Source organism: Notolepis coatsorum (assembly GCF_963971535.1).
Source record: "Notolepis coatsorum genome assembly, chromosome: 14".
NCBI lineage: Eukaryota > Metazoa > Chordata > Actinopteri > Aulopiformes > Paralepididae > Notolepis > Notolepis coatsorum.
Genome location: NC_140178.1, coordinates 54,242,245 through 54,255,843, shown reverse-complemented (window position 1 = coordinate 54,255,843; position 13,599 = coordinate 54,242,245). Strand labels below are relative to the sequence as shown.

At 42.4% G+C, this 13,599-nt stretch overlaps 1 protein-coding gene across 1 annotated transcript in view; it reads left to right on the top strand.

The window, feature by feature from the left end:
- The first annotated feature begins 921 nt into the window (after positions 1–921).
- Positions 922–13,599, top strand: part of kat8 (K(lysine) acetyltransferase 8) — a 42,260-nt gene continuing 29,582 nt past the window's right edge. The window contains exons 1-8 of the mRNA XM_084328681.1: positions 922–1,264; positions 1,395–1,469; positions 2,007–2,185; positions 2,397–2,450; positions 2,987–3,151; positions 3,903–3,992; positions 4,675–4,815; positions 7,751–7,844. Of these exons, the coding sequence (XP_084184807.1) occupies positions 937–1,264; positions 1,395–1,469; positions 2,007–2,185; positions 2,397–2,450; positions 2,987–3,151; positions 3,903–3,992; positions 4,675–4,815; positions 7,751–7,844 (1,126 nt within the window). The 5' untranslated portion in view covers positions 922–936. The remainder of the gene's footprint in view (positions 1,265–1,394; positions 1,470–2,006; positions 2,186–2,396; positions 2,451–2,986; positions 3,152–3,902; positions 3,993–4,674; positions 4,816–7,750; positions 7,845–13,599) is intronic.

The window sequence follows — 13,599 nt, the reverse complement described above, 5'->3', positions numbered from 1 at the left end:
CCGGGGCTAGGAGAAAAACATCCGGGGCTAAAGCCCCGGAAGCCCAGGGCTAACGACGCCACTGGGTTGCACTCCGTGCAAGCCCACATAAGTACTCGCTATTTGCATATCAATAGCGCCGGTCGTCAGGTGTGTTAAATACGTTCTCAGATACATTCACACCTAACTTTTTGTGAATGACATGTGTTACATTCCATTCGTAGAGGCAATTAGGAACTGTCTGTAGTCTGCTGCTCAAGAAGCAAGGGGACATTTATGGGCATTCGCGGGACGTGGCACCATTAGGTGCGTGCAATCCCAGTTGATTTCAATAACGCACCACTGTATGTAACACAAGGACAATGAATGAATGAATGAATGAATGAATGAAAACTTTATTTAACAGATTGCAACATATATATATCCACTCTTGAACAATGAAAAACTCCTTTTTCTTCTATTTACAAATAATTGTTGATTATTACTGTTACTGTATTGTTTGTCTTGTTTCATGTAAAAAAAGAGAAAATAAAAAACATTTGTTCCAAAAAAAATAAAACTCTCTCTCTCTCTCTCTGCCAACGAGCGTATTGACGAGGCGAGCGCCTCTGCCGCGCGCTGCAACGCGCTGCAACACACAGAGCGGCAGGGGGCGTGCTAGCGCGGTCACGTGGGCGTGTGGCCAATCAGAGAAACGCTGAACGAAACGCTGAACGCAAGTTAGTTAGCAATACACAGTACAAGGCCCGACGCCCTGCCCACGCACAGCAACACACAGTACAAGTTCCGCCTCACACACAGTACAAGCCCCGAAGCCCCGCCCCCGCCCATACGTATGGGCTGCGGCACTGCAGATTTATGCAACGACGATCTTGCAGAACAGTCGAGAACGCCCCCCCTCCCAACTGCGCACGCTCACTTCTCCCGCGGCTCGCGATTGTTTTCAAAACAACCAAGATGTCTGGCGGGGTAGTAGCTACGACCAACGACTGCCACAATAACTACAACAATATCGTCCCTGACGACCGAATGGACGTAGATATAGAGTCGGGACACGCTGTAACGGACCGGGGAGATTTGGATAATGTTGGCCAGGCCGCCTGTTCTTCAAATGGCAGTGGCGGGGAAGAGGATGAGCAGGAGGCCGTTGACAGGGCCAGAGAAGCCATGGACTCGAGTAATCGGCACACCGCGGATCTAGGGGTGCTAGGCTGCGGCAGGGAGCAGGAGGTGTCGGTAGAAATCGGAGAAACGTATTTATGCCAGCGAGCGGACAAGACATGGCGTGAGTGTTTGGCTGGTTTCCTGAGACTATTGTCCACCTGTCGCATCTTTGTTTAGCTTTCATTTAATATAGCAAAACCACTCTGTTTACATAATTATAAAAACTACGATTATAATGTTTTCTCTTTCAGATTCAGCTGAGGTTATCCAATCCAGGCTCAATGAACAGGAGGGCAGGGAGGAGTTCTATGTGCACTATGTAGGATGTGAGTTGTACTGTTTACGTTACATACCATAACTTTTAATATTAACACATCCTCCCCACATATCGATAGCCAGTTGGACAAAGCCTGGTCCTGTCCACCCGCCACCTCAATCATTTTTCTTTTCTTTATAAGATTTGAAGCACCTGTTATGACCGGTAATGTCACTAACTCAGTCATTCACTCACATGTTGCCACACTTGCTCTCGTCGCTCGCAGTGTTTTTCCATTTGGCCAATATCGTTGTCTATGTGCGATTCATCATATCCATCCATCTGTTGTGCTGGCAAATCTGTGTGCAAAGGGCACCCCTAGCAAACAACATGGACCATGTGAGGCTTCCCATCTACGACAATATGTATCCTTGTTTGCTTTGAGACTATTCTTTACTGCCTTCTTGCCAGTCTCCCCATCCCCTCATTATGGCTGTTCTGTGAGTGACTGCTGAACTTTAAATTCCCCACCCGGATTAATAATGTTTTATCAGTATGATCCCTCTTATGTTCTCCCTTCCTCTCCTCCTTCTCACTCACCCCACAGTCAACAGGCGCTTGGACGAGTGGGTGGGCAAGGCTCGCCTGGCGCTGACCAAAACGGTGAAGGACGCAGTGAGGAAGAGTGTGGAGGGGGGAGGAGGCGGCGATTTGGGGGAGCAGCCTGAGAGGAAGATCACGCGGAACCAGAAGCGCAAACACGACGAGATAAACCATGTACAGAAGGTGAGCGATGCATGTGTCTACTGTCTAGGCCTAGGGTGACAACGGCTGTATTACCAGTGATGCCAGATCACTTTGCATCCTGACCCAGTGTCTGAAGGGTTTTGGATGTCTTGAACTTTCCACAGTGACCCTCTCAGGGTTACCCCCTGGCTTCATCTAGGCCTTTGGTTGATGGCTGATGTGTTTCTAACAGGACTCTTTCCTCCTCTAGACCTATGCAGAGATGGACCCTACGACAGCTGCCCTGGAGAAGGAGCATGAGGCGGTAAGGAGTGTTTCTCTGGGTCTGTGGATGTTTTTGTATGCCTGTGTGTGGATATGTTTTTTTTCTGTAAATGTGTGTTTGTGTATCCTGCATCAACAAAACCCCTTCTTGTAATACAGATCAATACTTGTATTGTTCTCCTGAACAATTGATCAGTTTACCTGTCCCGTCCACTCTTAACTAACTAACCATGGTTATACAGTCCCATCCCGTCCACTCTTAGAACCATGGTTATACAGTCTCATCCCCTCCACTCTTAACTAACCATGGTTATACAGTCTCATCCCGTCCACTCTTAACTAACCATGGTTATACACTATACAGTCTCATCCCGTCCACTCTTAACTAACCATGGTTATACACTATACAGTCCCATCCCGTCCACTCTTAACTAACCATGGTTATACACTATACAGTCCCATCCCGTCCACTCTTAACTAACCATGGTTATACAGTCATTATGGTCTCAATGTGTTTCTGCAGCACCAACAGTTAAGAATCTTTCTTTTGACGCCTATATTCACCGCCTTACTCAGATCACCAAAGTGAAATACGTGGACAAGATCCAGATAGGAAACTTTGAGATCGACGCCTGGTACTTCTCCCCGTTTCCTGAGGACTACGGCAAGCAGCCCAAGCTGTGGATCTGCGAGTACTGCCTCAAGTACATGAAGTACGAGAAGACCTTTCGCTATCATCTGGTCAGTTGTGCTTTCAGCCCTCTTGTCTCCCCGTGTCTCACTTTGATCCCTCAAGAAACTCAATCGGTTGCGAGTTGGAACTAATGATGCCAGAATCGGTATCCGAGAATTGTCTAATACAAATCCAACGGACTAGAGCAAAGTGACTTGATTTTCTGGATTTTACCTAGCATGTTCTCTCTCCAATGCAAAAATATGGATTATATCTCAATCATTTTAGTCCAATTACCCAAATTTATATTCTATGTCTGTATTGTTCTGTAACAGTAATGGATCAGATCTGTTCTCCGTTTCATCACACTCAGTCCCTCCCATCTACAGTGACACAGGGGAATTGATCTTTAGGCTGCGGCTACATTGATCCGTTGTGTCTGTCCATCTATGTAGGTTTTTAAATACATGTTCAATGAGGAGTATTCGTTTATTGTAAAGGGTTGATGCTGTGTCTGTTTCCACCAGATTTGTGTCAGTTTTGACGGACAAAAACGTTCAGAGAGGGTGAACTTTTGGACAGATATGTTACCCTCCACAAAGCTGTTTCTGCAAAAGATTCAAGATTCAAGAGATTTATTTGTCACACAAGACATGTAGTGAAATGAAACACGATTACATGGGGTTATAATTTAAAAATAAACAAACGGACAGTAATACCTTCCATCAAATTTCTATCTATTCAGTGACTGATCAATGCAGCCACAGCCTGGACAGCTGGAGGTTTGACCTAACTGTTTTTTTCTGTTCCGTTCTCTAGTCCCAGTGCCAGTGGAGGCAGCCCCCAGGCAAAGAGATCTACAGGAGGAGCAACATCTCTGTGTATGAGGTGGACGGGCGAGACCACAAAGTGAGTATATACTTCTTCTTTCTCTCTCTCTCTTCTTGAGTATATTAGAAAATGTACAAAGTTATTTATGTAAAAAATGCTTTATCATAGCAGACTTGCAATAATGATTGGTATAATTTTAAACCTGCACTATGGAAGATTGGCAGCTTGTGGCCATTCAATGTAACTGCACCTTGTTAGAGATGAGAGAAAATGACAACATTTTTAATTTCTTCAAGCAAGTTAATTTTTATTTTTTTTAGATTCTGTTTTTGGTCGATTTTTTTTTGGACAAGCCCGGCAGAGAGGAAGGATGGGAGAAGATATGGGGGAGGACATGTGGCAAAGGTCGCCGGGTCCGGGAGTCGAACCCGGGGCGGCCGCGTTGCACTGCAGTGTCTTACGTGGTGCCCACCCTGGCACCCATTCACTTTTGGCCCTATTTTACATTTGTGTTGTTCATATTTTATCCTCAAAAAATTAGACTATACTCTTTTATGGATCTCGTGGCACTGGTTGTGCCCGACCAGAGGAGCTTGGAGAATTTCACTGTGTTTCATACGTTGCTGTTGGGAGGGTTTTCTTTTGTTCTGCCCAACTTTGATTTAGCTCACTAAAGTTCCATAGTGCAGGTTTAAAGGGCAAAGGAAACGATTCAGTAAAACCCTGTTTTCATATAGTGTAATTATGCATGTGTGTGCAGATCTACTGTCAGAACCTGTGTCTACTAGCCAAGCTCTTCCTGGACCACAAGACGCTCTATTTTGATGTGGAGCCCTTCGTCTTCTACATCCTTACCGAAGTCAACAGACAGGGGGCGCACATAGTCGGCTACTTCTCCAAAGTGAGTTTTTCTCCACCGTATTCCCCAGTCTCTAACCAGTGACTTCAAATTAAATCCATTGCTGACATGTATCTCGTACTGAAAGCTCATGTTGAAATCCTGACCTAAATTTAATGAACCAACAAAATGTCATAGATTAAAGTGATAATGTGTAATTGTGGTGCCTGCTGGTGGTACTGTTTCTGTGTTTTTAATACGTTTCCCCCTGAGCCTCTTTGTTCCATCACATCGGTGTGCTTTTTTAAATTTCATTTCATTATACATACTTTCTGCAGAGCGAATTCTTGGTGGTCTAGGTGGATATTATTTGTTTTACACTGTTGTAGAAAAAAGCTTGTGTGAACGTAGGGTTCAATGAGGCCCTTGTGTCCTCATTGATCATGTTACTCCTCTAGCAGCCATGTTGCTATGTAGTGCTGCACGATTAATCACTATTGCGATCACGATATCAGCCTGTTATATAATTATTAGTGCTGTCAGGTGATTACAAAAATTAATCTAATTAATTACAGGATTTGTAATTAATTGATCTAATTAATCGCATTTTAATAACATAACCATTTTATGCCTGATATTCTATATTCTATAATCATATTTCAAATTGCATGTGCCCGGATGGCAGAATTCATTACTGTATCTACAAAACCTTCTGTTTAATCATCTTCCATCTATTAATTTGCTTAGATTTTTCAGGTCTGGTCAATTTGAGCATGGTGTTATTCACAGTCAAAGATAAAAAAATTTTTATTGATATTCTCATTTGGTTCATTACAATTTACTCAAGCCTAGTAACAGACACAGTATTTCTGACACTGGGAATACATTCCCTGAGATCCATAGATGTCCCTAGAATCAGATACCAAGAACATGCAAATGCACCATATTTAAAAAAAAGTCTGTAAATGTGTATTCTACGTTCTTATGGAATGAATGAGATAAAAAAAAAAAACGTTTTTTTTTTGTAATTTTTTTTTAAATTTTCATAACGTGATAATTTGCTGTCTAATTAATTAATCTAATTAACGCGATAAACTGACAGCCCTAATAATAACCGCCATATAATTATATAACCACGATTTTATTAAATGTGTGTGTGTGTGTGCTGAATGCATGTGAGTGAAAGCCAGAGACTTCTCGCATTAAATGTCCAAATCCCAGCTGCTAAAGAGCTGTATATATGAGTACAGCATTATATTTGCACACATAACGTAGCAAATGGTTAGGGAAAGTAATCATACATACTTACTGGTCACAGGAGTCTTCAATAACATTTGAATCGTAATATATTTTGGCAGATGGCTCCTCCTTCAACATTGCTATATAATGTTGGCAAGCAAAGCGTGTATAGCTCGACCTGTGTAACGTTGTGTTCGGCTGGGAAACTGCATACAACTTTGTTTAATCCAAAGGTCTATTCATAAACTTTGTATTATGAAATAAGGCATTCAGGGGATGTCGGGTCATGGTACTATTATCCCTGTGGTGCATGTGATTCAGGAATGTAAACAAACATGTCACCAGCTACCCGGACGAAATCAAAATAACTGGGAGGCTGCTGGGGTCAAAAAGGGTAAAGTAGATTAATTGTTAAGATTTTTTAATTAATTGAAAAAATTATATTGTATTATAGAAATGACATTATTGACAGCCCTATATATTTTATTAATATAAAAATCGCATGTGGTTAAGTTTGTATGATTGAGTTGAGAAATACACATTTCGAAACTATCGGTATATCGCAATTGCAATATTGTCCACAATAATCGTAATCTCACTCTTTCACCAGATCGTGCAGCCCTATTGCTATGCCAACGTGTCCGGTGGAGCGACATCATTAACACTTTCAGTGCCTGCAGGGGGCGCACGATTTAGTGCTTGAGTGCCACCACCCACTTCAATGATAGCACTCTCATATTTGCGAACGCATAAACTACATCTTAAATTATGGCTATGTGTCTAATCTGGCCGTCGCTTATCAATGACTTGTTTGCAGTCAACATTGTCGAAACGCATTGTTTTTTAATCTGTTCATTTCTGTTTTATACCATTTTGAAAAACGCTTGTTTTTTTAACGTTTCAGGAAAATATAAAGATTCTGTGATAAACGCCCTTTACTGGAATATTCTGGAATACACAAAACGTTTTTCGGCCTATTTATTAATCGTTTTCAAATAACCGCTAGATTATCGATAGTATATGTGTACTTAATATGCATGATATAGAAGCAGGCTGAAAAATCTATTATCTCATTTCCTGATCAGCACACACGTACACACACACACATAGGGCACACGTTGATATCTCTGTGAAAAAAGCTCTGATTATCCTAAGACTGGTCAAATAGATTCCTTACCTCAGATCAGATGTTCTCCAAAAAGATTATTCCAATTCCTGGTCGCTATTCCAAATATCGATCGCGTTTATTGATCCAACGCTGGGTACTGGAAATATGTATTCCACGCTGTTCTGGGGCTCGGCAATGAATCCGATCCTCTCGGGTGACTTGCCTGAGAAGTAAAATGAGGAAGCAGGATTCCCCCCCCCCCCCCCCCCCCCATGCGTTTCATTCAATCCATTCCAAAGGGGTGTAGTACCACAAGGAGAGACGATAGGGGGTGGTATTTTCCCAATGGAGCTCAGAGAGAGTTTGCAGCACTAACGTGAGGCTAGATTGATGAAATATGAATTCAAATCGCTAATAAAAAAAAACGAGATCTATCGTCGTTGGCACTGAACGGTCGGCATGAACAAACGAGATATCTCGCCGTTGGCACTCAAAGTGTTAAGCCTGCACATCTAAACTAGCTGCTCTTTCTAAGTTAGAAACTCTCTTCACGGAGCATAGCAATGGCGTTACTAACAAGTTTAGAAAAGAGACAGAGAAAGGAATCTGAAATGACATTGGAAAATTGTCTGTGTTTTTTGTGTGGTGCAGGAGAAGGAGTCTCCAGATGGGAATAACGTGGCGTGTATCCTCACACTGCCTCCGTACCAGCGCAGAGGCTATGGGAAGTTCCTCATTGCATTTAGTGAGTGGGAGAGCACAATGTTGATATATAACATCACAGACACGCACTCGAGTACTCATCATCGGCTTACCTTTGTAATGTTCTCATCACACCTAGTCTCTGTTTGTACGCTTGACTGAAGCTATTCACATGTAATGTTGCCGCTGTTGGATTGCACTGAAGAGCATTACATTGTGCGTTTGTGTGTGTCTCTTTACTCTACATTTCCACTTCTTAAAAGTTCTTAAATGTAATAAGCAGAATTTTAGGCCTTAAAAGTCTTAAAAAGGTCTTAGATATGTTTTTGGTGGATCTTAAAAATGTAATTGATTAGGAAGTTACGTCTATATTGCGATAACTTCTCTGTATCTTGTTTAAATGTGTTTGGGGGAAATGTCCAGGCTGCAAAGTAAGCAGTACGGTAATCAGTTCCCCTCCAACAATTCATATGGAATTGCATCTTTCATAGTAATTTTCCTTAATACCTTTTTGCCAGTATGGCCGTGAAATGGGTATTCAATTCTATTCAAAGGATTAATTAAAAAGGTCATAACCCTTAACCTTCTTATTTACATTTATTTGTGTGTCGCTCTTCTCTTTACTATACATTTCCTTGTATGTTGTTTTTATTTACATTGTGTTTGTGTGTCTCTTTAACACATTCAGCGCCAGCTATTATCCCCATCCCTGTAGTCAATGCACCACGCTTTAAAAATATAGGCATTTTCTATGTGCGTCACGATGTTTGCAGAGCTATATCTATATTCTATATTATAGCTATGGAGACAATACTATGGCTCATTTGACAGTCACTATCTCTCGTCCAACATGTAAAAAAGAGTACATTTGTTCATGTATACGTTCGCGTGTCATCCCGTGGGGAATATTGTATAGTTTCAGATAGGGCTGGGTGATATGGCCAAAAACGTTATTGCGATAAAATTATAAAATTATTTTCATATAACTCGATATCGATAATTATCGTCGATATAATGTCTGTCAAGTTTAATTAACTTCTTATGCCCGGCGCCGATGGACGGGCTATTAATAGACTTGTTTTGCTGCTGCGAATGTATCGAGTTGATGTCGTCATCAGTCCGCGCACGTTAGCAGTTAGCCAGAGCAAGCGGTGTATTCCATGACAATGTACTAAATATGACCCTAAAATACTCCGTTCCGCCCCAATACATTGCAACGACGTCCACTGTATACCCCACACTACTATAACCGTGGCTTCAGAATTCACGCCACACACCCACTCGGCACGTAAATTATAAAATAGCGGCGTGCAAGCTAATTAGCCTAGCCTGACTTGTTTACTACTTGAGTCCTACCTCCGGGTCTCCTTCCGGGTCTCCTTCCGCTGTCGGCCATCTCCTTCACTGATTGGTTGTTAGTGCGTGTGCTCATATCCAAGCTTGGAAAATCGATATATCGAAACTTTGCGACTACGTTTCATGTTTATTTCGAGGAAATAATTTATCGCGATAGTTATCGTTATCGTTTTATCGCCCAGCCCTAGTTTCAGAGTGATCCGGGCGAATTCCTGGAAGCTGGGTTATGGAGCGATATGTGAATTTTGCTAGAGTTGTTTGCGTTGCTTGCCTGGACACATGACTGTTTCCAAATCAAAGGTATATAATAGGTATTATGTTTCATCATGAATGCAAAGGGGGGAGGGGGTCGTTTTTTGATGCTCTGATCGTCAGCAACGGCATACATTTTGAATACTACATACGTTGATCGTTGCGATCTATGTGAAATCATTGTTGGATCAAAGTAGTATTGATGTCATATAGTCCTTATCTTTACTAGGAGGTATCCCAAAATTAATATTCCAATTGTCTGATCGCGATTTCCAGTTTTTTTTTTTTTTTTTTTTTTTCTCTTTCTTTCAGATTTCCAGTATTGATGTCCATCGGGTCCCTGACATGAAATGGCACAAAATATGCATCAAGTGTGCTGAACGCGTTCCAAATTGCCCGGGTCCAAATTCTCCACCCGGATCATATAAAATGTAACACACTAGGTTTCAACGGGTAGGCGATACTGCCACCTAGCAGGATTCGGCCGGCATTGCACTCTCAAGGTCTCAGAATGAGTTCCAATGGTAACACAGAGGTCCGTGAGAGTGTATAGAATATTAAAAACGATGAAAACCCGAGATTTTTTGGGGGTTCTGGTGCTCGACCGCTGGCGAGATAACCCGAGAAATATCGGGGTTGGCGCCAGGGTTTCCGTTGTCCGGTATTTGACCGGCAAAATCTGTTGAAGTCCGACATATTTAATCTCTCCGGTCATAATGTCCGGTGAAAATAATTCCCTCTAAGCACAATTTGATTATTTGAATTGTATTAAAATAGGCTAAAATTAAATAGCCTATGCGATGAACGAAACAATCATTACATTTGTTTCATCGTTGCTTCACCAAGCAGGTCTAATAATGACAACGATGTTGTCAGCGGGAGCTTGGTGGTAGATTTGCGAGAAGCATGCAGCTGCAGAGCCGCAGTCCCACAGGCGTGTTGATTTTTAACAGCGGAGGAGTGCAAGAATGTGACAATTTGACCATGTGACCGCGGCAGCGCGAGAGAGCGGCAATGCGGAAATAGGCTGTCTATTGCCATTCTCTAAGACAAACGCTAACCTTAACCAGCTCCTTAACAGCGCCTAAACTTAACCGTTCTAACCTTAACCAACTCCGAAACAATGCCTAACCTTAACCTTAACCATGCCTAACCTTAACCTTAACCATAGAAAGAATATTGCCATTCTCTAAGACAAACTCTAACCTTAACCAGCTCCTTAACAGCGCCTAAACTTAACCGTTCTAACCTTAACCAACTCCGAAACAATGCCTAACCTTAACCTTAACCATGCCTAACCTTAACCTTAACCATAGAAAGAATATTGCCATTCTCTAAGACAAACTCTAACCTTAACCAGCTCCTTAACAGCGCCTAAACTTAACCGTTCTAACCTTAACCAACTCCGAAACAATGCCTAACCTTAACCTTAACCATGCCTAACCTTAACCGGCGAAAGAATACACGTTAAAAAAAAAATTGATGGGATTCGAACTTGTCAACAACGGACCGCAGGACCGCTGCGCTGCCAGGTGAGCTGAGCTTCGAATGAAAATCATGGCGGATTAGGGCGGTTACATAATGCCGCAAGCTCTGCCGCTCCGCTCCGCGGTTGCCGCGCCTGCCGCGGGGCGTGTCGCAGCCAATCAGGGAAAACGCGGAAGCAACGGCAGCACTGCTCCGCTGTTAATAAGCAATAGGCGTCCCACAGAGCTGTACCCGCACAGTGCAGTACTCCAATTCAGCCATTGGCAATTCAGCTGTTGGGTGGGGGGCGCTGCTGAGCGGTCCCCAGACCGGACCTGAAAACACCTCTGCTCTGCGGGTCTGCAGCTGCATGCTCTGGCAAATCTACCACCAAGCTCCCGCTGACAACATCGTTGTCATTATTAGACCTGCTTGGTGAAGCAACGATGAAACAAATGTAATGATTGTTTCGTTCATCGCATAGGCTATTTAATTTTAGCCTATTTTAATACAATTCAAATAATCAAATTGTGCTTAGAGGGAATTATTTTCACCGGACATTATGACCAGCACCAAGTCGTTGGGAGGTGGAGATATACATCACGCAAACCCACGATAATGTTGCCGTCTCTCTCTGCCAAATTTCTCAGTTCTTCGCTTGATATAATTAATACAAATGTCCAATATAACTAGGGATGCACCGAAATTTCGGCACCGAAAGTTTTCGGCCGAATGTTTCTCACATTGACGCTGTCTGTCTGTCGCGCGTCTACTCTGCCGAGTCAAGCGAGCACATTCAGCTGGGGACTAGAAAGGTGCGCTCAGTAGAGCACAGATGTCCGCTGCGGCAGCCAGAGAAAAGATGGAATTAATGTACTGTATACATTCAGAAGTGCTGAATAAATGTTTTATGGACCCATAATAGTGATTATTTATTATTTAAGTTAAGTTTTGCCATAATCATATATTTTTCCATAATCATACTGTTCCACAACATTGGTAAAAAAAAATCTATTCTATTAATCATTTTCGGCCTTTCGGTTTTCGGCCAACTGTTTTCTATTTTCGGTATCTGTTTCGGCCAAGAATTTCCCATTCGGTGCATCCCTAAATATAACGGAATTCGTTAGCTTATAAAAATGTGATTATAACAGACTGCTGTTTATTAATGTCGGGCAGACTGCCCACCGACACCTCAAGTCGGCAGCAGCACAAAGTCTCGAGGGACTTATTTTATTTGGAATATATTAATGACTGTATATACGCAAAAGTAGCCTAGTTTTAAGTTAAAATATAAATGCCTTGAGGATGTCACTATTTATATAGGCCTATCAATTGTTTTTAAGCTCAATAAACTGACCAGAATTGATCCCATTTGTCCGGTAGATTGAAATCTACCTGACACTCAGACTCTGGTTGGCGCAGAAAGTGTTAACGGTTGGTGCCCAATAACGTATATAAACGCTGTTGGCCGTGAACGAGTTAATGCTGTTTTATTTACATTGTGTTTGTGTGTCTCTTTAACAGTTTTTTTTATTGTGTGCCTCTATTTCCCCTCTTGCAGGTTTCACTTTTTCCTCACAATACACAGTCGACTCGTCTCAAGCTCTGCCCTTTTTTCTTGACCCTCCAATCACAAGCTTTGCTTTCCTCTGTCAAGCTAAGAGAGGGTGGAGCTTGAGATAGGTCGGTTTACCTGTCTGTGTCCATCCATCCTCTGTAACAATGCCTAATTTATACTCAAAAGTTGTGGTTGCGAAGATTGTGGGAGCCTGCCGTGCTCCCACAAGCCTACAAGCAAAAATTGTACCGCGTCAAACGGATGTGAGCTGGCGTGGACAGCACGGAACTGTGATTGGCCACTGCCATGGGCTGCATTCACATTTACATTTAGTCATTTAGCTGACACTTTTATCCAAAGCGACTTACAAGTTTTGTACAACAAGACAGCAGGAAGGGTACAAGTCTATCAGGCTGCGCCTGAAGTACTTCCATATTTACTATTTATCATCTCGGGGAGCTTGGTTGGAGCATTCCATTATCGATCAGGATTAACTACATTACAAACATGGACCAAATATAAGAGACTGTCTGAGAAAATATAGCCATTTGTAGAACACACCCACCGGCCTTTACTCTGTCTCTGTATTCGTCTCTTGTCGCTACACAGAAGCACATGAGAAGACATCTTAAATACCACCGTCCATTGCATGCACAGTCCCACACAATAGGCCCTTTTCACAGCAGAGATATTGACGTGTCATAGATGGGTGAAAACGGCTGTACTAATAACATTAAAGGTCCCATGCATTATAAATAGCCTTTTCCAGTGTTTAGCATAGTTTCCTAGCAATGGGGGATTATATCAATGTGGTCTGTGTCGTTAATGATCATATTGACTCATCAGTCTAGTCTCGAGTAGGGGTGGGACGATACATCGATCCAGCTCGATATATCGATCTATTATCAATAATCAGTCATATCCGCCCAGTAGTCTGAAACTCCGTGTAGACATTACAGCAGAGCAGGGCTACAGAGCGTCTATTTTGCGACCGATATAAGTGTGCAACGGGTCAAATGCATCTAACATGCTTTGCATCGTCGCCATTCCTTTATGCCCAAGTCGAACTTGTCAACAACTTAATTAACGTTACGTTGGCTGCTTAAGCTAACTAAGCTAAGCAGCTAACCCTGAGAGAGAACAGGAGAGAGGAGAGGGGAAG